Source organism: Coregonus lavaretus, assembly GCF_964263955.1.
Source record: "Coregonus lavaretus genome assembly, chromosome: 5".
In the NCBI taxonomy this organism is placed as follows: domain Eukaryota; kingdom Metazoa; phylum Chordata; class Actinopteri; order Salmoniformes; family Salmonidae; genus Coregonus; species Coregonus lavaretus.
Genome location: NC_139992.1, coordinates 55,942,246 through 55,967,907, shown reverse-complemented (window position 1 = coordinate 55,967,907; position 25,662 = coordinate 55,942,246). Strand labels below are relative to the sequence as shown.

The following is a 25,662-nucleotide window of genomic DNA, read 5'->3' as shown; positions in this document are numbered from 1 at the left end:
TCAAGGGAAAGATTAACGGAGCAAAGTAGAGAGAGATCTTTGAGGAAAACCTGCTCCAGAGCGCTCAGGAGCTCAGACTGGGGCGAAGGTTCACCTTCCAACAGGACGATGACCCTAAGCACACAGCCAAGACAACGCATGAGTGACTTCGGGACAAGTCTCTAAATGTCCTGTTGGAAGGAGAGACCTGAAAATAGCTGTGCAGCGACGCTCACCATCCAACCTGACAGAGCTTGAGAGGATCTGCAGAGAAGAATGGGAGAGACTCCCCATATACAGGTGTGCCAAGCTTGTAGCGTCATACCCAAGAAGACTGTAATAGCTGCCAAAGGTGCTTCAACAAAGTACTGAGTAAAGGGTCTGAATACGTATGTAAAAGTGATATTTCTAAAAACATATTTTAGCTTTGTCATTATGGGATATTGTGTGTAGATTGATGAGAGGAAAAAAACAATTTAATCAATTTTAGAATAAGGCTGTAACGTAACAAAATGTGGAAAAAGTCAAAGGGTCTGAATACTTTCTGAATGCACTGTAACTACAATTTGGGGCAGTCTTTTACAGCATTTACATATATAATAAGAAATATGCCCAAATGTTTTAGAGTTGTAATGTTTGTCACCAGCAATCTTTTTTACAGGTCGTTATTGTAAATGAGAATGTGTCCACAATCAACTTATCTAATGAAAGAAAAGCAAATACCAAACACAAACATTACTACTAATAATATGTGCAATCTGTTTATTAGTGTTGCCTGCCTATGATGGCAAAGGAGTTGGATATGAAGCATGACGCACTTCCCTTTTTTACAGGAACGTGCACTCACAACCAGTTTCCTGACCCGCTACAGTACCAATGCATCCATCCCCCAACCATCCCTCTCTGACTCGAGTCTGTGTATTGTCAGAGGTAAGTACTGCTCTGTCTCTTTGCTTTACATTTCATACAGAGATATTTCAATTTGGACTGTTAATGTTCAAAATCGGAATTTCCAGATTGATAAAGATTCAGCCTAACATGTATAATTGTTATTTGTTGCAATATGGGATAACATTGTCTCAGACAATAGCGATAATATTCAGATATATTCTATTCTACATTGTAAGTATAGAATCAAGGCACTCGTTCAGATGGGTACCTGTGCTTTTTACTTTTGCCAAAGCTTGTGCTTTGGCTATGTAGTTTGTATAAGGTTAGAGTGCCACTTCACTTGCACGTGGAGGGAGATTCATTGTGCAAGAGCCAAGATGCACTGTTGGAATTTCGTACACTTTTGGAATTTCACATTTCGTATGGCACTGGAAATTTGTTCTATAGTATATAGAAAGCGCCAGCAGAGGAAACCCATGAGAAGTTTTGGCACGTCTATTGTGACACAAGAAGCCCCCGAAACAGTCACATTTGGTTTGCGGTTATTTTTTTTTATTTTTATTTTTTTTAATTTTTTTTAATTTATCCCCTCACTATGTGTGGGTGAAAGTGTTTTTTATTCCTCATTGTGTATGGTAGTGTTGTAGAATGTTACAAGAGGAAGTTCACTCCAGAGTCAAAAAGCATATAAATTGTCACCACAACAATTGGCAAATATCACACTCAGTGCAAATAAATATAGATTTGATAGACAATATTTTTTATACCAACATCTATAACACATTATATAGTTCATATTTGCACAGGACTAGTATTACTAGAGAATTATAATTATTACCCCAGCATATCTGTTTATAACTGCCCCATGTAATACGAGGGGATAGCCTAATATTGGCTTTCAGTTAAAAAAAAACATACAGCAGGCCAAAAACCCTTGAAATGTACAGTTTTAGTTTTTTGTCCCCATGTTGGGGAATAAGACATTTCAAAGTCTAGGTTTAAAATAGAATATGTCACCAATTACTGTTCCAAAAAGATAAAACAAAGATTCTGATCTTTTACCTAATGGTGGCACATAAACATGCACATATTCCCATAGGAACACAGACATTTTAAAAGCACAGGGCTTGTGCAATATGTTTTCGTCTTACAGGAATGATATACATATGAGGAGGAAGCTGAAGTCTCTACCTATCCATTGATGTACAGTAAATATAACCCCTGTCTGAATCCCAGTTTGTCCACGAGATAGCAGTAGGAGATCACATGACGTCTCTTGGCCACTTGAAACCAGTTGCATCTGGTTTGGTTAGTGAGTCACTGTGCCAAAATGGCTAAATTGATTTTCAAACCTGACATCTTAAAACGACCTTAGCAATCAGGGCTTTCAAGTTATGGAGTAGAACAAATTAAAATAAGACACAGACAGGTGAGGAAACTTCAAACTTATTTTCCCATTCACTTTTCCTATTGTAAACGATGAGCTAGATCAACGGCGCATGTGGAGGACGCATCCAAGGTAATGTGGATGGAGCAGTAAGATTTGAGTTGTGACATGCTATATCACATTACACGTTAGCTTGATGTATTTAGCTAGTACAGTATCACTCTCCTTTCATCTGTGGTATCATATCTAGCCTGGCTCGCTAGCATTATAAAATAATGTTGTATAACCAAAAGTAGCTACCAAACTCGCCAGACCCGGTAGCTTGTCCAAAACAACCACTGAGAGTTTAACATGTTTTAATTCATTGGCACAATAGTCTGCCAAATCTTGTTTTGAAACAGGTTCAGATCCCACGTTCAGATCCCACGTGACACTACAGACAGGACCATGCTACCTTTTTACATGAATCTAAATGTCTGTCTGATCATAGGTTGTCTGTGTGAAGTCATTGTTACCATGGCATGGAGTTCCAATAGCACCAAACTGGACAACACCACCTTGTCCCTGTTCCAGAACGTGACAGCTAGCACAGCCATCTCCATTGTCTACATTGTGGTCACCATCATCAACCTGATAGGAAACAGCCTCTCCATGTGGCTCCTCCTCTTCCATACCTCTCCCAAAACTCCCTCCATCATCTTCATGATCAACCTGACCGTGACTGACCTGACCTTGGGCCTCGTCCTGCCCTTCCAGATCATGTATCAGATGCAGGGATATAACTGGAGCCTGGGCCCGGGCATGTGCAGGTATTCTTGTTTATTCTTTTGACTATCATTTATTTATCCTGATCAGTACCATTGAGGTAGATGTGCCTTTTACAAGCCCTGGAAAAGAGCCAACAACTTTCTTTCATCACAGATTAATAATGATTAATTATCTTCCACAGGCTCTTGACCCTGGTGTTCTTTGCCAACATGTACTGCTCAATTCTAACTATGACCGCCATCAGTGGAGACCGCTACCTGGGCATCTGCCGGCCCATGCTCTTCTGTGAGACCAGGGAAAGGAAGTCATTCGCTGTGATTGTCTGCTTTGCCATGTGGACAGTCGTCCTATTGGTCCTGTACCCACTCTCTATAACTGACCTGACATTCCACGTTCCAGAACTCAGGATTACCACCTGCTTCGACGTTCTGAAGAGGGACATGCTTCCATCCATGGTGGCCTGGGCTGCCTTCCTCCTTGCCCTGTTTGTCATCCTCTTCCTTATCCCGTTCTGCATCACTGTTTTCTGCTACGTCAGCATCATCCGTAAACTGGCCCGAGACTCCAAGACCAAACAGAAGGAGAAGGCTATAGGTCTCGCCGTCACCGTCCTAACGGTCTTCACGCTCTGCTTCACTCCCAACAACATCCTCCTTCTGGCTCACACCATCCGGAGGCTCTTCTATGGGGAGTCCTTCTACATGGCCTACAAGCTGACTCTCTCCCTCAGTTGCTTCAACAGCTGCCTGGACCCCTTCATCTACTATTTTGCCTCTAGGGAGTTCCGTAAGAAGTTGAGGCAGATGCTAAGGCTGAGAACACTGAGCAGTCTGGACACGGGGAAGACAGACCTGCACAGAGAGAGCCTGTACTCTGCCCAGTATGTGTCTGAGGGACAGGGTGGAGAGAACGGCAGAGTGTCTGTTAAACAACACTGTTAAAAAACAGATAGAGAGGGCCTCCCGAGTGGTGCAGCATTCTAAGACACTGCATCGCAGTGTTAGAGGCGTCACTACAGACCCGGGTTTGATCCCAGGTTGTGTCGCAGCCGGCCATGATTGGGAGACCCACGAGGCGGCGCACAATTGGCCCAGCGTCGTCCGGGTTTGGCCGGCATGTCCTTGTCCCATCACTCTCTAGCGACTCCTTGTGGCGGCCCGGGCGCATGCACGCTGACTCGTGTTGCCAGTTGTACGGTGTTTCCTCTGACACATTGGTGCGGCTGGCTTCAGGGTTAAGCGAGCAGTGTGTCAAGAAGCAGTGCGGCTTGGCAGGGTCGTGCTTCGGAGGACGCATGGCTCTCGACCTTCGCCTCCCCCGAGTCCGCAACGGGAGTTGCAGCGATGGGACAAGTCTGTAACTACCAATTGGGGTAAAAAGTCAAAAACAAATAACAAAAACATTGAGAGATGGCAGATGACAACCAATATGACATTTTGTAATATCCCCTGTTCAAATAATTTCACAGGAATGTTTTTGTGTGCTGTATATAGACCCACTAACAAACCAGGGCAGATGGTTCTTCACAAAGTTAGTAAAATAGGGTTATTTATTTTGTGAAGGACTGTTGCAACTTGCCTAAAGATAGGAATTAGATAGTGTGGCTGAGTGAGAGCTAGGCTCCTTTTACCACGAATGTGATCTCTGCCTCCTGCCAATTCGGGCGCATTCATTGTTTCATTGTGTAAATTATTAAGTCTACCCACTGGGGTAATTTCAACGAAATTACATTGAACCAACGTGGAATAGACATTGAATTGACTTCTCTGCCCAGTGGGTACCTTTGTTAAATGTTTATCCATTCCCTGCTAATTATATCACCAGTAATGAATTTTATGTTAATCTCCGTCATCTAGAACGTTAGAGTTTGTTTAAATTGCTAAATTCTATTCATTCATGAAATAAATATGAATTTACCGTTCTCATTCTCTGAGAGTTTGATGTAATTTTCCCTAATGTCTTTTGTTTGGAGCGCTCCATAAAAAAATATATTTAAAAAATTATAATAATTGCACTTGTCTAGCACTGACTTAGCTCATAACCTTCTTATTTAGGAATTTATTTTTTACTATGACTGTGATATGTGGTTGTCCCATCTAGCTATCTTAAGATAAATGCAGTGTAAGTCGCTCTGGATATGAGTGTCTGCTAAATGATTAAAATATAAATGTAAAAATGTCTAACCTAGCTACCGTAAAATGAATGCACTAACTGTAAATCACTCTGGATAAAAGTGTCTGCTAAATGAGTAAAATGTAAACATCTGAGCATGCATAGAAAGAGGCCTATATGGCATGTGCGCTACAATTGGGGTCAGTACTGTGAGTTGAAAGACAATTTTGAAAAGTGTTCAATTTAGGAACTGTGATAAAATGTTAAGATTAAGTCTTATTTAGATGCATTTACCAATGTAATGATGGATATGGAAAGTGCATATGTATCGGTTTGAGGTCCTGTGATTCAGATTTGTTTTGGTTTCTTCGTTTTGGTTTCTTGGCATGGACACACGGATAGCGTTTGCCGGCCGAGAGTTCCAGCAGTAATTTGCAAACCTAGTGCGAAACGATTGATCCAGATGATTGATCCAGATTATTAGAAAAATTATAGGCCCATCTCAAACCTCCCTTTTCTTTAAAAGATTCTAGAGCAGTTTTCCTTCTTCCAACAGCACCATCATGAGGTGAAACACAACAATACTCTACAGCCCTCAAACTCAACTCTGGAGCTCGAAGCCAGTTCCACTGCATTTTTTTATTGTTCCCCTCTAATCAGGGACTGATTTATACCTGGGACACCAGGTGGGTGCAATTAATTATCAGGAAGAACAGAAAACCAGCAGGCTCCGGACCTCATAGGGTAAGAGTTGAATACCCATGATCTACAGGTTAACTAGACTCCCATCCATGAGAATGTGTGCCAAATTCCATAACTCTGAGTCAAACAGATCAAGATAGCGCCACCATGTGGTTGATATGAATGTTTTAGCATATGTTGAGTCTTGACAGTGTTCTGAATATTTATCAAGATTTGTTACAATATGAATAACCATGTCTGATTTATATGCATTTATGTGCCAGGTTGATTTGCTTGATATTTTCTATTACATGGCACCTTCACTGTTGGATCACCATGAAATACCTGTAAATAAAGTCTACACCTTGAGCACTTGACTTCAGCTGATTTCCTTCCATTACGTCTGCTACAGTTGTCTATTTTACAAATAGAAAAAAATAAAATGAATTAAAAGTCACTACCAAAGAAACATGGAAATAAATTATGAAGAGGGTTTCCATAGGACGTGTTAGAAATCAAATTAAGCCCTATACTATGTTAAATATAAAATTGGTCTGTAGCTTTAACAGTACAAGAGCAGTTTTTAAAATGGTATTATATGGTTGCCTTTGACACCCATATGAAAATGACAAATATGTTTTGTAATTTATAATTAAGCTTCAGACAACCAACTCATTACCACCTGTCATTATACAAGACACATTTCCACCTGACACTATATATCAATGAAATTACAAAGGAATAGAAACATACTTTTTTTGTATTTTCTTCCGTTCAGTGACGACCCAGAGCAACTAGCCCTAATGCCTTGGTAATAACAGCTCCTGCACACCCCATCTCTACTACAACATTTTGACTTTTCTGTTTTTTTAGGGTATCTGACCGGTCTACGTCGCTCCTCCTGCTTTTGTTCTGTTAATATAATTCCACTGGATGGCGCTGTCACATCAGGGTCCTGGCACTGCTCATTGACAGCTGCTATTTGAAATTCTCACACTTCTGGTAAGAAAATTACATTTTATCTGGACAGGTTTTCAGACTTTCATTACGGAACGTGTTATACTCATGTTTTCCTGCAATAGTCAGTATTTCAGTCAGCTGTTCAGCCCTATGTGAGATCGATGTTGTTGTTTGAGCACGTTATTGTCAAAACATCGAGATAGAAACGAGATGAGAAACGTTAGGTAGGCCTACTACACTATTAAAATGTTATGCCACCGTCAAAATACATTTACTGTAGAAGTAGCCAGCCCATGAGATTCGTATCGGAATGAACTAGCGAAACGTGGGGGATGGGAACTGAGAGACTGGAGGAAGCAGTCACAGCAGAGGGGAAGAGGCGAAGCAAGAGGGATAACTGGGCACAAAATCTGTCTTCTCCAGCAAGTGGCGTTCTGTATTTTTTTCGCTCACCAAGCGAGGAGTTTTTGTATCGAGGTCAATGAGAGTGTCGAATTTGGTTAACAAAATGCGTAATGGCTTATTTGCTATGTGTGGCTTATTTGATCGAATTTACGTTTTTTAATGATGAAGTTGTTACGAATGTACTGATATAAGTAGGACACGTGAAATCCCGTCAACTTTGAGAAAAAACACTTTATAGCGGAGTTGTGCCTGGTCGTCACTAGTTACCACAGCCACAAAGTCATAAACCCAGCCTATTTCTAAAATGTATCTTCTTCAATTGTGATTTAAACCTAACCTTAACCGCACTGCTAACACTATGCCTAACTTTAACGTTAAATTAAGACCAAAAAGGCATTTATTTTCATGAATTTGTACGATAATAGCCAACCATTGGAAATAGGCGGGGTTTATGACCTTGCGGCTGTGGTAACTAGTGGAAACCGTTGTACATGCGTATCTGCCCTCTCATTGGCTAGAATGGTCCCACCTGATCTTGCTTCTTCCCGGCTGCCTTCCATTTTTGAAGACGTTTATTTTCATTGTTGGAGTGGCCAATGGAGTATCTGGTCAATAAAATGGATAATCGTTGGTCACAGCCCCTTTACCACGGTCTTCACTAGTTACCACAGCCGCAAGGTCATAAACCCCGCCTATTTCTACAATGTATCTTTTTACAATCTGCTTTAACCTAACTGCACTGCTAACTTCATGCCACAAGGTCATAAACCCCGCCTATTTCTACAATGTATCTTTTTACAATCTGCTTTAACCTAACTGCCCTGCTAACTTCATGCCTAATCCTAACCAAAAAGCGATTTTGACTTTGTGGCTGTGGTAAGTAGTGATAAACCTTTAGCACAAGTATTTTACACGAAATTCTGAGTGATTCTCGAAGCATCCATTCAAACTGCGTGCTTTATGATCACTGCCAGATAGATAGCCAATGACGAGTTGAAGTGGGCATGTTGTTGTTGTTTTTTATCAGGAAGTCTATATCGTCTGGCGGTAATACAATAGTAATTGTCAGATGAATTTGTATTCATGCTCCGCTATCGCGTCGGGCCGAACAACGCCATTTACCTGTGACTGTATTCATGATACTGCACTGCCTCTTGTGCCTTATTGCTTAAATAATTGCCTGGAAGTAGATGTATTTATATTAATGTTGCATGACTAAATGCACTATAGGCCTAGTATAATGAGCATTATGTAATGATTACAATTTCAGATGATATGATAGTTGTTCTGTTCTAAGGCCCGGTTTCCAAATAGCGATGGAATTTATATTAGGTTTACGAGTGTTTTAACGATGCATCTTTTATACAACGGCGGAAGATGTAACATGCGTTTCCCAAAAACACCACTCCAGAGAGAACGTACATGCATTGTTGAGGCATAGGTCGATACTCTACTGTGTAGCACCGACAACAGGTGTTGTCTTTTCACACATGTACACACACACAGCTGTGACTCCTGGGAGATGACAGCATGGGTACTAATTAGCCTATTTAAAGATGTGACAGCCAGCAAGGTGCAGAAAACCAGAATACACACTAAGCGATTGTTCAGTAGAGCACTATGATCAGAATGTTGCAGATACAGTTGAAACTGATTTTAAATAGGTAAAGTGCAAACTCATTTTAAGTTCATGTCTAGTTCACAAGTCCCAGTCAAATAACAAACACACTCATTGTTCTTGCTCCCGATATCTGCAAGGTCTTGTTTAGTGCACACATTCAAGACAGCCCCAAGCCATTTTTCAGGAGTCAGCTGTATCTGGTAGAAAAACACAGATTTGTGACTTCACTCTCCATTTTACATTATCTCACGTTTTTCTGTGCTTTTCTATGCTTTACCATGTCTATCTGCAATGTTCTGAATGTTTCACCCACCTAAACTAGTTCTAGTAGCAGCCCAGGGACAGGTATAGAGTGCTGTGAAAAGTATTTGCCCCCTTTCTAATTTTCTCTACTTTTGCATATTTCTGATACTGAATGTTATCAGATCTTCAACCAAAACACAATATTAGATAAAGGGAACCTTAGTGAACAAATAACACAACAATGACATACTTATTTCATTTATTTCATAAACAAAGTTATTTCGTCCAGAAAGTTGACTCAAGTTTGCCAAAAAGCACCTGGAAGCACCTGGATGATCATCAAGAATGTTCTCTGGATAGATGATTCAAAAGTATAACTTTTTGGATGACATGGGTCCCATTATGCCTGGCGAAAACCAAACACTGCATTCCACAGTAAGAACCGCATACCAACAGTCAAGCATGGTGGTGGTAGTGTGATGCTTTGCTGCCTCAGGTCCTGGATGACTTGCCTTAATAGAAGGAATCATGAATTCTGCTCTGTATCAAATAATTCTACAGCAGAATGTCAGGCCATCCGTCTGTGAGCTGAAGTGCAGTTGGGTCATGCAGCAAGACATTGATCCAAAACACACAATCAAGTCTACATGAAAAGGGCTAAAAAGCAACACATTTGAATGTTTTGGAATGGCCTAGTCAAAGTCCAGACATAATCCCAATTGAGATGTTGTGGCTGGACTTGAAACGAGCGGTTCATGCTTGAAACCCCACAAATGTTGCTGAGTTAAAGCAGTTCTGCATGCAAGAGTGGGCCAAAATTCCTCCACAGTGATGTAAGAGACTGATCAACAACTACAGGATGCATTTGGTTGCAGTCATTGCAGCTAAAGGTGGCACAATCAGTTATTGAGTGTAAGGGGGCAATTTTTTCACACAGGGTAATTGGGTGTTGCACAACTTTGTTAATGAAATAAATAAAATAAGTATCCTTTTTTTTTTTTTTTTTTGTAGACTCAGGCCTCACTCTCTATTCAACTACTGCTATTAAAGCTGGTTAATAATATGCTATTATTTGCATCCCTAAATAAGTCATTGCCCCCTTAAGAGCAATTGCCTGACAGCATTGACATGCTCTTGCCGGTAAAACAATTATAATATATGGTATGCACTGCAAGCCTATGGTGTAGTTGTACAGATCTGGCACATCTGAGGATTTATTGTGATGCAGTATGTTTTTTTCTGCATGTCTCCCTTTTCAACAGCAACTCTGAAACCACTGGACACATCTATACTCATAGCTCCACACTGAAACACACACCACCTCCCCCAGCTCCTGTGGGCAGATGATGTGAAGAGAGATGATAGCAGAACCTACAGTCACCTCCAGGTCCTCAGTACAGAAGTAAAAAACATGATTCTTTGACATTATAACACAATTTATGAAAAAGTGGTAACCTTCCACTCTCTGAAACCTCTTAATCAAGCTGATTATGGAAAGATAGTAGCCAGAGTGCCTGACTGTTTCTGTTATCAACAATGCAAATTCTTTGCCTTAGCAAATAAGACAACAAATTGTCTAAAGCAGAAGCAAACTTGCACTCAGGCTAATGCTATTGTCGTAGCAGTAATGTAATCTCTTATGCCGGGATTCAGTCAGTTACATATATGCCTAGTAGCTTTCCAGATGTGCACTCAGTTGCACAACAGCAATAGATGGAATAGTCAGGGAGTTGACGATGGGCGGTTCCAGAGAGGAGCTTGATAGTGCTGAAGCCCCCGTATGTACACCATAGATTGTAAGCAACCCCTAAACTACCAAAGTAAAGAATTACTGGTGCCCCACTAGAGTTGACACCTGATATCGAAATTGTTAGATTGCATGCACTTGAAGAATTTTCTGAACGATCATGCGATGATGGGACATGCCATACTCTTTTTGACCAGACAGCATCAGATATATGGGACAGAGGGGTACTGTTTCACTCGCTCGGCTGCTTTATCTGAGATTGATGCGTCTTTCTGTCGGCCGCGCGTCTCTGTCAAATAAATTCTCAATATTTACATATTTTATTTAGACGGGCAAGGAAGTACGGTAGGGCGGGCCAGGCCCCCTAAGGCTGCCGTTACAAGACGCAACTTACACGCAATTTTAGTTGCTTGCAACTGAGTTTGCTTCTTGATTGCTTCATGAAACACCCCCCTGCAACTAATAAACAAGTCATCTGCAACTTGGTTGTATCCAGTTGAAATGTTCAACTTTGTGCAACTAGTTGCAAGCAAAGCCAATCAAAACAAACACTTTTGTCACATGATCCATTCGAAGGTTCGGAATTCTGACCCAGTTGTCATGTCAACACAGCTGTCAGTGCTGTGAAGCACAACCTGTGATCAGGGTTGAGAGAATAGAGACTAGCACAACAGGAGATGTATACGAATTATTGTACATGGTGAACCCAAACCTCTCCCTGACCAGTTTCAACTGAAATGGTCCACCATGAACTGTGCTAGCTAGCTTAGCTAGTTTGTTGCTAGCTTGTTGCTAGCTCATTGCTACAGTAGCTAGTTGTGTTGGTGTTTGCAATGTCCTATTGGCTAGCTAGCTAAATTGTACAGGCTGCATTTCTTCTATATCTATGCTGTTACAATAAGCAAACAGTTGGATAAACAAATAATTTGTGAAACCACAATGTAATGCAGCAGATGGCATAGGGTGAGTTTAGAATTTTCAAACAAGCAGCTTTAATTTGATTTGCTGTTGCATGCAATTTTAATCTCGTTTGAGTTGCTTCAAGGAACAGCAAAGTTGCTTGAGCGATGATGTCACTTGCAACTAAAATTGTGTGAAAGTTACTTTGTGTAACTCCAGCCTAAAGGCATCAGCATGCTTCGGTTCGGCTGGCTAGGCGAACCGAACGATTGTGCTCGCATACTCCCTTAAAAGACCTTCACTTGAAAAATTTGGCAATAGTACCGTTTGTCATCTTGAGACGCCATAGTCAGAATTAATCTAAGATAACTCCAGATATCTGTCATTCATTTTGATGTTTTTGCAGAGGAGATCTTAGTCATGCAATTTTACATCTAACTAAGATGTTTGGTGCAGTATTTCTCAAGTAAAAAATTTGCATGAAAATGAGTCATCTCTTGTTGAATGACAACAAACACTTCATTGAAGAATCCCTACTTTGGTACCAATCACCGACGAAGGGACGTAGACTTCAGTTACCGACTTCGGCTTGCCTCGAGAAACCATTTTGTGCGCACGAACAGCCGGAAAAACCCTTGCTGAAGACCAAAACGAACAGAAACGTCACAAAATGTCGTTATAATAAATGCACGAACTGTTCCGAACTGTTTTGGATGGGAAGCATGCGGACGCCTTAAGGCCCGCCCATAACGCCGGTCCTCACTATGCAGAAAATCCACTAGATGCAATTGATTAAATACAGGCCTAGGTTAATCATCTTATGAATAATGTCCTGTGTGGTAGTTGTCCATCAGTATCATCTGTGATTTCCCAGTGAGAACTTGGCTGTGGACGCAAACTCCTCTGAAGCTGTCAATCACACAGTGGGCGGAGCCCGGAATGAGAACAGACAGAAGAGTTTGGTGGGTGCTGGGCATTTACATATTCCAATCTCACTTCTGGTCATGTAGAATTTCACTGCTGGTCATTTACACATTGTAGAATTTCACTGCTGGTCATTTACATATAATAGGATCCACAGGAGACTGGTGAGGGGAGGACAGGCTCATAATAATAGCTGGAATGGAGTAAATGGAATGGTATCAAAAACTCAGGTCCAGACATTATTATGAGCCTGTCCTCCCCAATTAAGCTGCCACCGGCCGCCTGTGATAGGATCTACAATGGCACAGAGAAATATTACACAGGCCCACTTTACAGCCTACAACCAGGATGGTTCTGTGATTTGATTGGGGAACACAGTGGTGGACACTTTCTAATTCAGTAAACATACTCAGGTGTCATTAAAACCTATTTTAATGATAATCAGTTAAGGATATCAAAAATAGTTTAGTAAAGACTATGTAGACTTTGTATATAAACTTTGGGTACTCAGCCAAGAATGTTCCAGAAACATCAACGGTCTGTACAGTAACAGTCTATGTTCCTGTTTGTGGGTGTGTCGGTCTCCCTGTATTTAACCCTTCAGAGAGGGAAGAGGAGGGCACGGGAGGGCTCTGAGAATGCCAAGCGCAGACACACCAAGGTGACCAATGGCAGTCTGGGTCGGGCACAGAACGGACACCTCAAACACGGGGACATTGAGGCCGTCACACTGTTCGAGGTGGTCACCATGGGCAGGAGTGCCATGCAGGTACGAGTAAACCCACTGGGCACAGACTGGTTGAATCAACGTTGTTTCCATGTAATTTCAATGAAATTACGTTGAACTAATGTGGAATAGACGTTGAATTTACGTCTGTGCCCAGTGGGAAGCATCTATTTTTAGTCATAATAATCCCTCCAACAATGCTGTATGATCTTTTGGACTTGATCTTGTATCTGACACCTTTGTTTCTACATGTAAAGTGGGAGAGTTTGTCTATCTGTCTCTGTCTGTCTTCCCTGCAGGCTGTAGTTGATGATTGGATTGAGGCGTACATCACAGACAGAGACTCTGCCCTCCTGGACCTCATCAGCTTCTTCATCCAGTGCTCTGGTTGCAAAGGCAAGCAGGCACCTGCGTGCGCACACACAAAAAACACCCAACCCTCCCCCACACCCACCAAATGCATACATGATTAGAAGAAGTTAACTATAAGGGAATAAGTCATGTAATGTAGTATGAGGTATTTGAATACAGGTTGTTACATACTGTAGTACTTGTCACCTTCTCCAGGTTTGGTGACAGCTGAGATGTTCCAAAGCAGACAGGATGATGTCATGAGCAAGATGGTGGAGGAATTGGATGAGGTGTGAGTCTGTCAGTCATTGTGGCCTCCTCTCTGTCTACCATCTATATTTGAAGAGTTTCGTTGCAAAACGCAATACTCACCAATTTTTCAACAACAAAAAACATCTGAAATGTTTATGGGTACCTGTGTGTAAAATATTACTGTTCTCAGAATATTTATAACGCTATATAATAATTGTTAATCTGTTTATATATCCATCGTTTAGCTGGAATGGAATGTCCGAATCCTACATAAAGATCTCATTACTGTATAGATTTATATATATATATATATATATATATAACATTGTATAAGGGACTGATTTGAAATTTACAGAATGGTTGCCTGGAGGAAAATGGGGGAGAGTCATGCTTTTTCAATTGTAGTCAAGGGAAGGGTTTAGTATAAAAAAGAAAAAAGAATTAGTCCAGGGGAGGGTCATGTTTCTCAGTGATTTAGAATTAGTTGCTTATTAGGCTACATATCAGTGTGTGCCTGATGCCGCTCCTCATCTCTGATTCTCTACTGGGCGCACAATATTAATTGCGCCTATAGATTATTTAGTATGGTCTGAATAAATTTTTCCATAGTCTATAGGCTACAAAGTGCATGCTCGGAGAAGCACAGAGCAAAGTTGTATTTCTAAGAGAGCTGCTGGGAGGGTGTAAATAAAACTAGGCTGCATTACACACTATATTCCAACCCTGAGCCCCGGCCTGCTCTGCTCTGCTCTTGCTGGTCAAAAACCTTTTTGTGTGCTGCTTAACCATTGGCTGTGCTGTGTAGGGCTACGGTGGCAGTTCAGGAGGAGTCAAAGGTTTCTTCCTAATTTTTTGGAACTTGAAGCAGCAGCCGCTGCACAATCAATCAGAAAGGGACAGCTCATGGTGCTAAAGTAGAAAAATTAGAGTAGGAATAATTCATTTAAACCGTCTTTTATTTTAATTTGACTTTACTATCAACAAGAGGACTTTGTGTTGGAGCCTATTTATTCCTATTTAAGAAATAAGAGCTAGGCCTACCTGTTTGACAGTTGAAATTAGGCTATAGGCTGCTATATCCATAGATGTATTAGTCAATTCCTCCACCCACCATGCACTCTTTAAATAGCCTATATGTCAGTGAAGGGCTGTTAAGTTAAAACCAAGATTCTAATTGAGGGGGTACGAGAGGGTATGCCATAGGCCTACTTTTAATTAAAGAAAATGGCAAAAAGAACAAGCCTACCCCTTGTTAGCTTTTGAAGAAAATAAAACTGATCCGATTATATAAAGGGATCTATAACAGTGCTTTGGTCCGTGATGCTTTATGCTAGAAACAAGCTGTAAAATACACGTTAAAGACGTGACTCCGATGCATATGGGGATATCATTGTTTCATTTCTTTGACACTCCGAGGCTGACTTTGATTGGGAAGTAATCTAATTCTGTCATTATCAATTGATGAAGCTATTCACTTTATGTACAATAGAATATGTTTAAACCCAGACAGCTTTTAGGGAAACACTTGTGACCTTCTCTCGTTGGGTTAAGCCACGGAAGAAGAGTAGCTAGCAGTTAAAGCATACATTTTTTTCTGCGTCGGTAGGCCTACTCTGTCTGGGGTGGAAAGGTAGGCCTAACTTTTGAAAGTACCATGCTCAGATTTAATTATTTGCAAACAGGGACTGTTTCGTTGCAAACAAGACACACTGATTTGGCATAAGATGAACACATAAGCCCTATCTCTCTGTCTATTCTAAGCCGTTAATTTTGGTGACATAGAATTGCATGAAATGTTTATAAAATGCAATTATTTTCTCAGACCTGCAATTACAATGATAGATTCATGCAATGATTTTACTTTAAAGGAGATCTTTCCACCCCTACTCTTGCCCATGGTGGTCTGCGAACCCACAACCTTCTGACATGCAGCCCTGTGCGCTATCAAAAAATAACAGTTTCTAAAACTGCGTATCTAAGGCTCTGGTCTGTCCAAGATGTGAGGGTATTGTTCTCGGTAGACATGTTCTCTGCTATCCACTTTGTTTAAATTATTATTTTGTGTATAGGGGAGAGTCACTTGTTTTTTTTTCAAGCTTTCAGGGAGGGTTTAGGTAAAATATATTTTGCTGAAGGGAGGGCCATCCATTTCTATTTCAGAGAGGTCTGATTTTCTCCATGTAACCCTTATTATAAATAATGTTCACTCCCTAATTTGTACAGTTCTTGTTATGAAAAAATGTATTTGTCACATTTGACTGTGTAAACCGTAGCAGTGCTTCAAGATTAAGGCGGATCTACACCGTTTTGCAACAACATTATTATTTATTTCTCTTAAATTAACTCTGTTGTTAAATAATTTTGTGTCTGTGTGTCAGGATTCGGGGCTGCAGTATAAGAAATTCCTGGCCTTTCCCTGGATCCTCACAGTCACGTGGCCCATGGACATGGTCAGTTTCTGATACATATTAACATTTTAGAAATGAAAGCGTATCTAGTTCCCCCTTTGCATGTTAAGTCCTGCAGTTCAAGTTTTCGTAGAGCTACCAATATTCACTCACTTTGTCTCTGTCTCTCTCTGTGTGTCTGTCTGTGTAGGACAGTGGGGAATATCCTCTCACCATGTCTGGTCCATACTGGCGGCGGTTCCGTGGTGAGTTCTGTGAGTTTGTGTCGGTGTTGGTAACCCAGTGTCAATACAATGTGATCTTTGACAGCTACCTCATGGACACACTCATCTCTCTGCTCACCGAGCTGTCCGACTCCCGCGTACGAGCCTTCAGACACACCTGCACATTGGCAGGTAACAAAAACACACACACACACACTGGCAGGTCACACACGTACGCGCACACACACACCCCTGCACTCTGGCAGATGTCACACACGCATGGCAAAACACCTCTAAAGATGCCCAAGGCACTTGTGTGTGTGTGTGTAAAATATCAAATGGCTTTATTGTTCACGTCTGAAGTGTAAAACTACTAATGACTCAATAATTCATGCCTTCTGGGAAAGTTATGGTCGGAGTTGGAAAGATGGGTGTCAGAAGTATTACAATGTAAATGTACTTTTAATTCGTCTGTCTGCATATTTCAAGATAGTCATATGAGGGTGCAGTGAGATACCCGATGGGTTGGACAATACTTTTCTCATCAGTCATTTAAAAATAAAACATATACTTAAACTGGAAATGTACAATAGAGCGAGGAGTTGCAGCTGTAGCAACCTCCACCAGGATATTGAATGTGTATGACCTCCTCCTGTTGTGACCCCCATAGCGATGAAGTTGCTAAGCTCTCTGATTGGAGTAGCCCTTAGTCTGAGTGTGAGTGTTGAGAACAGCCAGAGACTGGGCGAGGTGGAGAGAACCAAGACATCAGGAAGACGCAACTCACCAAGACTGGAGAGAATACACAGAAAGACCACAGAGGTGAGGCTGTGTGTGTGTGTGCGTGTGTCAGTGCAGGTGTGTGTGTGTTATGTCAACACCACATTTTACAAGTAACTTCTTCAGCTGCAGGATAGAAGGGTGGAGATAGAAAACATGATGGATGCCATATTCAAAGGAGTCTTCCTGAAGAGATACCGGTAAGCACCCTATTTACTCTACTCACCGTATTTGTGTTTTTCAGTGTTTGAGTCAGACCTGGATTTAAATAATATTTATTGTATTACTTTCAAATACATTTTCGAAATAAGTATTTAGACAATTGAAGTTGACTATTGAAATGTTTTTGGAAATACATTTGGAAAGTATTGGCATGTAGTACATCTACTTGTAATAAAAGTAATTGTTTACATTTTGTCCTCCGTAGGGATGTGCTCCCAGAGATCCGGTCCATGTGTATGGAGGAGCTGGCTGTATGGATGAAACTTTACAGTCCAGTGTTTCTGACCGACAGCTACCTCAAATACATGGGCTGGATGATGCATGACAAGGTAAACAACAACAACCACCACAACAACAACAAAAACATGTAGCCTGCACAAAGACACATTTAGTTAGGAGTCTTGGTTAATTAACTTTAGCTTAACCATCTTTACTTGCAGAAACAAAAATGCTTGTTGAAGTTTTAAGTCAGTGTATCCTGTTGTGTAATTTTGTTTCATTAGAACACATTATTTTGTTGTCACAGTTGCAGAATCTAACCATATGTTGCAGATGTTAGCTGACGTCACCCTCCCTGAGCTCTAAAGTTCGCTGTCGCTCAAGGAGTGACAGGATAGCTTCTTGGTTTGTCAGTTAGCACATTTGACTTCGAGTGACGATGTGTTGTGCAGAGGATGCCGGGATCATGTCCTGGCTGAGGAGGACAAGGACAGAATTCACTCTGTTACACATAAACACCATTTTTCACTGTACACACACACACTCTCCTTCCCCCCCTTAGCTGCCTGACGTGCGTCTGAAGTGTGTGTTGGGGCTACAGGGTCTGTACGGAGACCCGCTCCTCCTGCCCAAACTAGACCTCTTCAACAGCCGCTTCAAGGTACAGTGACCCAGTATGTGAGTGTATGTGCGTGCTTGCCAGTGTGTGTATAATAATAATAATAATATGCCATTTAGCAGACGCTTTTATCCAAAGCGACTTACAGTCATGCGTGCATACATTTTTAGGTATGGGTGGTTCCGGGGATCTAACCCACTACCCTGGTGTTACAAGCACCATGCTCGATCCCCGGAGGGCACCTTGGATTTGATACCAGCAACCCTCCGATTGCAAGCTCACTTGCCGACAGTTCTATATCATGGAGCTCCGCCCCATAGGGGAGCTCTGCTCCTATTGGTGTACCCCGCTGCCTAGGCAGTGAACAGCCTGAGACAAAATTATGCACACACCTGCAGCCAATAGGAGTACAGGTGTCCCTATAAGAGGGGACGCTTCCCCTCAATCAGCCTCCCATTATCTTCAGCGACTGGACTAGACTGAAGAAGCCACGAAGACTCAGGACGAAGATAACGCCGTCGATTTCTAGCTCTCGACATCTTCCTAAATGAGCACACTGGGAAGTTTTCCACCCCCAAAAGCTATTTTCAGAGCTCAATGCCGCTGTTCCTCCATGGCGGCTGTGGACTCCCACAACCGTTGTTTCGTGTGTTTGGGTTCACAGCGCGCCAAGGACGGAATCATCGATCCCCCTATTTGCGCCAACTGCGCCCTCCTTCCTTTGAAGGAGAGGAAGCAGCGCTGGGCGTTTTTTAGGAGGATATCCCCTTAGCGGATGTGCTATCGGTGTTAGCCTCAGCTTCTGAGGCATCATCTGAGGGCGCAGACTCTGAGGAAGACAGGGATTATGGGGATGAGATGGATATTCCTGTGGAACAATCCGTCCCTCTGACCCAGACTTTCAAGATCCCCTTTCCTTTGGAGAGTGAGAGGTCTTGTAACTCCCTGGGCGATGACGACACATGCTCTGAGAGATCAGTAGCCCTGTCCTTCACGGCAGGCTCTCTGCACTCAGATTTTCCAGGGCTCATTGAGAGGGCTGCTAGACATCTAGAGATAGCGCTTCCCCCCACTCCCCCCGATGCGGAAGTGAATATGATGGAGGGCGGACCTTATTCTCGGCCGAGAAGGGCGGCAGAGCCACTGGCACCAGCCATGCCCTCTCTCAGTAAGTACGTTGAGGGCTCATGGGAGGCACCTCTAGCGGCGCATTCGCCGGCTAAAGCGTACCTCCCATTCACTAGAGTGGAAGGGAGACAGATGGTTGCTAAGGAAATCCCCAGGCTCGAGAGCGCCATGGCGGCATATCTCGTGCCGGGTTCGAGTCCCTGGCCCTCCTCCAAAAAGGCCACTTTGCCGACGCAGAAGGACAGACTCACAGCGCAGCTGGCAGAGAAGTCCTTCACGTTGGTATCCCCGGCTGTAGCAGCAGCAAACAATGTTGCCCTCCTCGCGGCCTCTCTGTCCGGTCTAACAACGTTGTTTGTGTGGGTAGATGCATGCATGTGTGTTAAATGGGCAATCCGCTGTTGCTACATAAATTTTTTGGACTTACAGTACCAGACAAAGGTTTGGACACACCTACTCATTCAAGGGTTTTTCTTTATTTGTACTATTTTCTACATTGTAGAATAATAGTGAAGACATCAAAACTATGAAAGAACACATATGGAGTCATGTATTAACCAAAGTGTTAAACAAATCAAAATATATTTTATATTTGAGATTCTTCAAAGTAGCCACCCTTTGCCTTGATGACAGCTTTGCACACTCTTGGCATTCTCTCAAGCAGCTTCATGAGATAGTCACCTGAAATGCATTTCAATTAACAGGTGTGCCTTGTGAAAAGTTAATTTGTGGAAATTCTTAATGTGTTTGAGCCAATCAGTTGTGTTGTGACAAGGTAGGGTTGGTATACAGAAGATAGCCCTATTTGGTAACAGACCCAAGTCCATATTATGGCAAGAACGGCTCAAATACAATGGCGTCTGTACGGAGATACAATGGCTGCTGTTTTATGGACTCTTAACCAACCGTGCTATTTTGTATGTTTTTTCGCATTGTTTGTAACTTATTTTGTACATAATGTTTCTGCTACCGTCTCTTATGACCGAAAAGAGCTTCTGGACATCAGAACAGCGATTACTCACCTTGAACTGGACAAATAATTTTTATTTTATGTTTCGGACGAGAGGGATTTGCTCCAGACACCCGACAGGGCCCTCATCCCCGTCATTCGCAGTAGAAAGAAAAGGAGATATCGCGGAAGGAGATCGGGCTAATCTGCCTTTGCCGTCGATACTATTGGCCAATTTACAATCGCTTGATAATAAAGTGGACGAACAACAGGCACGTATGTCCTACCAACGGGACATTAAAAACGATATATTTATATTTCACAACGAAGACAGGAATAACATACAGCTGGCAGGTTATACACTGTATCGGCAGGATAGAACAGCAGCCTCTGGTAAGACAAGGGGTGGCGGTCTATGTATATTTGTAAACAACAGCTGGTGCACAATGTCTAAGGAAGTCTCAAGGTTTTGCTCGCCTGAGGTAGAGTATCTCATGATAAGCTGTAGACCACACTATCTACCAAGAGAGTTTTCATCTATATTCTTTGTAGCTGTCTATTTACCACCACAAACCGATGCTGGCACTAAGACCGCACTCAATTAACTGTATACAGCCATAAGCAAACAGGAAAACGCTCATCCAGAGGCGGTGCTCCTAGTGGCCGGGGACTTTAATGCAGGGAAACTTAAATCCGTTTTACCTCATTTCTACCAGCATGTTAAATGTGCAACCAGAGGGAAAAATACTCTAGACCACCTTTACTCCACACACAAAGACGCGTACAAAGCTCTCCCTCGCCCTCCATTTGGGAAATCTGACCATAATTCTATCCTCCTGATTCCTGTTTACAAGCAAAAACTAAAGCAGGAAGCACCAGTGACTTGGTCAATAAAAAAGTGGTCAGATGAAGCAGATGCTAAGCTACAGGACTGTTTTGCTAGCACAGACTGGATTATGTTCCGGGATTCTTCCGATGGCATTGAGGAGTACACCACATCAGTCACTGGCTTCATCAATAAGTGCATCGATGACGTCGTCCCCACAGTGACTGTACGTATATACCCCAAGCAGAAGCCTTTGATTATAGGCAACATCCGCACTGAGCTAACGGGTAGAGCTGCCGCTTTCAAGGAGCGGGACTCTAACCCGGAAGCTGATAAGAAATCCTGCTATGCCCTCTGAACCATCAAACAGGCAAAGCGTCAATACAGGACTAAGATCGAATCGTACTACACAGGCTCCGACGCTCGTCGGATGTGGCAGGGCTTGCAAACTATTACAGACTACAAAGGGAAGCACAGCCGCGAGCTGCCCAGTGACACGAGCCTACCAGACGAGCTAAATTACTTCTATGCACGCTTCGAGGCAAGTAACACTGAAACATGCATGAGAGCATCAGCTGTTCCGGACGACTGTGTGATCACACTCTCCGTAGCCGATGTGAGTAAGACCTTTAAACAGGTCAACATCCACAAGACGGATTACCAAGACGTGTACTCCGAGCATGCGCTGACCAACTGGCAAGTGTCTTCACTGACATTTTCAACCTCTCCCTGTCTGAGTCTGTAATACCAACATGTTTCAAGCAGACCACCATAGTCCCTGTGCCCAATAACACTAAGGTAACATGCCTAAATGACTACCGACCCGTAGCACTCATTTCTGTAGCCATGAAGTGCTTTGAAAGGCAGGTTATGGCTCACATCAACACCATAATCCCAGAAACCATAGACCCACTCCAATTTGCATACCACCCCAACAGATCCACAGATGATGCAATCTCCATTGCGCTCCACACTGCCCTTTCACACCTGGACAAAAGGAACACCTATGTGAGAATGCAATTCATTGACTACAGCTCAGCGTTCAACACGACAGTGCCTTCAAAGTTCATCACTAAGCTAAGGACCCTGGACTAAACACCCCCCTCTGCAACTGGATCCTGGACTTCCTGACGGGCCGCCCCCAGGTGGTAAGCGTAGGTAACAACATATCCACCACGCTGATCCTCAACATGGGGGCCCCTCAGGGGTGCATGCTCAGTCCCCTCCTGTACTCCCTGTTCACTCATGACTGCATGGCCAGGCACGACTCCAACACCATCATTAAGTTTGCCGATGACACAACAGTGGTGGCCTGATCACCGACAACGACAAAACAGCCTATAGGGAGGAGATCAGAGACCTGGCCGTGTGGTGACAGGACAACAACCTCTCTCTCTCAACGTGATCAAGACAAAGGAGATGATTGTGGACTACAGGAAAAAGAAGAGGACCGAGCACGCCCCCATTCTCACAGACAGGGCTGTAGTGGAGCAGGTTGAGACCTTCAAGTTCCTTGGTGTCCACATCACCAACAAACTAACATGGTCCAAGCACACCAAAACAGACGTGAAGAGGGCACGACAAAACCTAATCCCCATAAGGAGACTGAAAAGATTTGGCATGGGTCCTCAGATCCTCAAAAGGTTTTACAGCTGCACCACCGAGAGCATCCTGACTGGTTGTATCACTGCCTGTTATGGCAACTGCTCGGCCTCCGACCGCAAGGCACTACAGAGGGTAGTGCGTACGGCCCAGTACATCACTCGGGCCAAGCTTCCTGCCATCCAGGACCTCTATACCAGGCGGTGTCAGAGGAAGGCCCTAACAATTGTCAAAGACTCCAGCCACCCAAAACATAGACTGCTACCACACGTCAAGCGGTACCGGAGTGCCAAGTGTAGGTCCAAGAGGCTTCTAAACAGCTTCTACCCCCAAGCCATAAGACTCCTGAACATCTAATGAAATGGCTACTCAGAATATTTGCGTTGCCCCCCCCCCCCCCCCCCCCCCCCCTCTTTTACGCTGCTGCTACTCTCTGTTTATTATCTATGCATAGTCACTTTAATAACTCTACCTACATGTACATATTACCTCAATTGCCTCGACTAATCGGTGCCCCCGCACATTGACTCGGTACCCCCTGCATATAGCCTCGCTATTGTTATTCTTACTGCTTCTCTTTAATTATTTGTTACTTTTATTTCGTATTATTTATATATATATATATATATATATATATATATATATATATATATATATATATATATATATATATATATATATATATATATATATACAACAAGTGTTTGATACACTGCCGATTTTGCAGGTTTTCCTACTTACAAAGCATGTAGAGGTCTGTAATTTTTTATCATAGGTACACTTCAACTGTGAGAGACGGAATCTAAAACCAAAATCCAGAAAATCACATTGTATGATTTTTAAGTAATTCATTTGCATTTTATTGCATGACATAAGTATTTGATCACCTACCAACCAGTAAGAATTCCGGCTCTCAAAGACCTGTTAGTTTTTCTTTAAGAAGCCCTCCTGTTCTCCACTCATTACCTGTATTAACTGCACTGTTTGAACTCGTTACCTGTATAAAAGACACCTGTCCACACACTCAATCAAACAGACTCCAACCTCTCCACAATGGCCAAGACCAGAGAGCTGTGTAAGGACATCAGGGATAAAATTGTAGACCTGCACAAGGCTGGGATGGGCTACAGGACAATAGGCAAGCAGCTTGGTGAGCAGGCAACAACTGTTGGCGCAATTATTAGAAAATGGAAGAAGTTCATGATGACGGTGAATCACCCTCGGTCTGGGGCTCCAGACCTGAACCCAATAGAAAATCTTTGGAGGTAGCTGAAAGTCCGTATTGCCTAGCGACAGCCCCGAAACCTGAAGGATCTGGAGAAGGTCTGTATGGAGGAGTGGGCCAAAATCCCTGCTGCAGTGTGTGCAAACCTGGTCAAGACCCACAGGAAACGTATGATCTCTGTAATTGCAAACAAAGGTTTCTGTACCAAATATTAAGTTCTGCTTTTCTGATGTATCAAATAATTATGTCATGCAATAAAATGCAAATTAATTACTTAAAAATCATACAATGTGATTTTCTGGATTTTTGTTTTAGATTCCGTCTCTCACAGTTGAAGTGTACCTATGATAAAAATTACAGACCTCTACATGCTTTGTAAGTAGGAAAACCTGCAAAATTGGCAGTGTATCAAATACTTGTTCTCCCCACTGTATATATATATATATATATTTTTTACTGCATTGTTGATTAAGGGCTTGTAAGTAAGCATTTCACTGTAAGTATTCGGCGCATGTGAGAAATAAAATTGGATTTGATTTGAAATAAGGAATGAAAAATGACAGTCCATCATTACTTTAAGACATGAAGGTCAGTCAGGAACATTTCAAGAACTTTGAATGTTTCTTCAAGTGCAGTCGCAAAAACCATCAAGCGCTATAATGAAACTGGCTCTCATGAGGACCGCCACAGGAAAGGAAGACCCAGAGTTACCTCTGCTGCAGAGGATAAGTTCATTAGAGTTACAAGCCTCATGAATTGTAGCCCAAATAAATGCTTCACAGAGTTCAAGTAACAGACACATCTCAACATCAACTGTTCAGAGGAGACTGCGTGAATCAGGCCTTCATGGTCGAATTGCTGAAAAGAAATCACTACTAAAGGACACCAATAAGAAGAGGAGACTTGCTTGGGCCAAGAAACACGAGCAATGGACATTAGACCTGTGGAAATCTGTCTTTTGGTCTGATGAGTCCAAATTTGAGATTGTTGGTTCTAACCGCCATGTCTTTGTGAGACGCAGAGTAGGTGAACGGATGATCTCCGCATGTGTAGTTCCCACCGTGAAGCATGGAGGAGGAGGTGTGATGGTGTGGTTGTGCTTTGCTGGTGAAACTGACAGTGATTTATTTAGAATTCAAGGCACACTTAACCAGCTTGCCTACCACAGCATTCTGCAGCGATATGCCATCCCATCTGGTTTGCGCTTAGTCCCACTATCATTTTGTTTTTCAACTGGACAATGTACCAAAACACATCTCCAGGCTGTGTAAGGGCTATTTGACCAAGAAGGAGAGTGATGGAGTGCTGCATCAGATGACCTGGCCTCCACAATCACCCGACCTCAACCCAATTGAGATGGTTTGGGATGAGTTGGACCGCGGAGTGAAGGAAAAGCAGCCAACAAGTGCTCAGCATATGTGGGAACTCCTTCAAGATGTTGGAAAATCATTCCAGGTGAAGCTGGTTGAGAGAATGCCAAGAGTGTGCAAAGCTGTCATCAAGGCAAAGGTTGGTTACTTTGAAGAATCTCAA

The 25,662-nt window shown here is 42.5% G+C and overlaps 2 protein-coding genes across 3 annotated transcripts in view; both read left to right on the top strand.

Annotated features, from left to right (window-relative positions):
- Positions 1-887: 887 nt before the first annotated feature.
- On the top strand, positions 888-4,946 carry LOC311129431 (P2Y purinoceptor 8-like). Of its 2 annotated transcripts, XM_084161715.1 has the most exons (3): positions 888-909; positions 2,748-3,066; positions 3,207-4,946. In XM_084161715.1, the coding sequence occupies exons 2-3, from the start codon at positions 2,774-2,776 to the stop codon at positions 3,964-3,966; spliced, it is 1,053 nt and encodes a 350-aa protein (XP_084017841.1). In that variant the 5' UTR covers positions 888-909; positions 2,748-2,773; the 3' UTR covers positions 3,967-4,946. The 2 variants fall into 2 exon arrangements, with proteins under 2 accessions (XP_084017841.1, XP_084017840.1); XM_084161714.1 differs by lacking the exon at positions 888-909 and having other exon boundaries at positions 2,675-3,066; positions 3,207-4,023.
- Positions 4,947-10,315: 5,369 nt separating this feature from the next.
- The window catches only part of LOC311130098 (cohesin subunit SA-2), a 64,787-nt gene continuing 49,440 nt past the window's right edge, over positions 10,316-25,662 (top strand). Inside the window, 11 exon segments of the mRNA XM_084162769.1 lie at positions 10,316-10,449; positions 12,569-12,656; positions 13,223-13,387; positions 13,645-13,741; positions 13,913-13,986; positions 16,327-16,398; positions 16,547-16,751; positions 17,230-17,381; positions 17,466-17,539; positions 17,767-17,890; positions 18,343-18,441. Coding sequence (XP_084018895.1) covers positions 10,406-10,449; positions 12,569-12,656; positions 13,223-13,387; positions 13,645-13,741; positions 13,913-13,986; positions 16,327-16,398; positions 16,547-16,751; positions 17,230-17,381; positions 17,466-17,539; positions 17,767-17,890; positions 18,343-18,441 — 1,194 coding nt within the window. The 5' untranslated portion in view covers positions 10,316-10,405.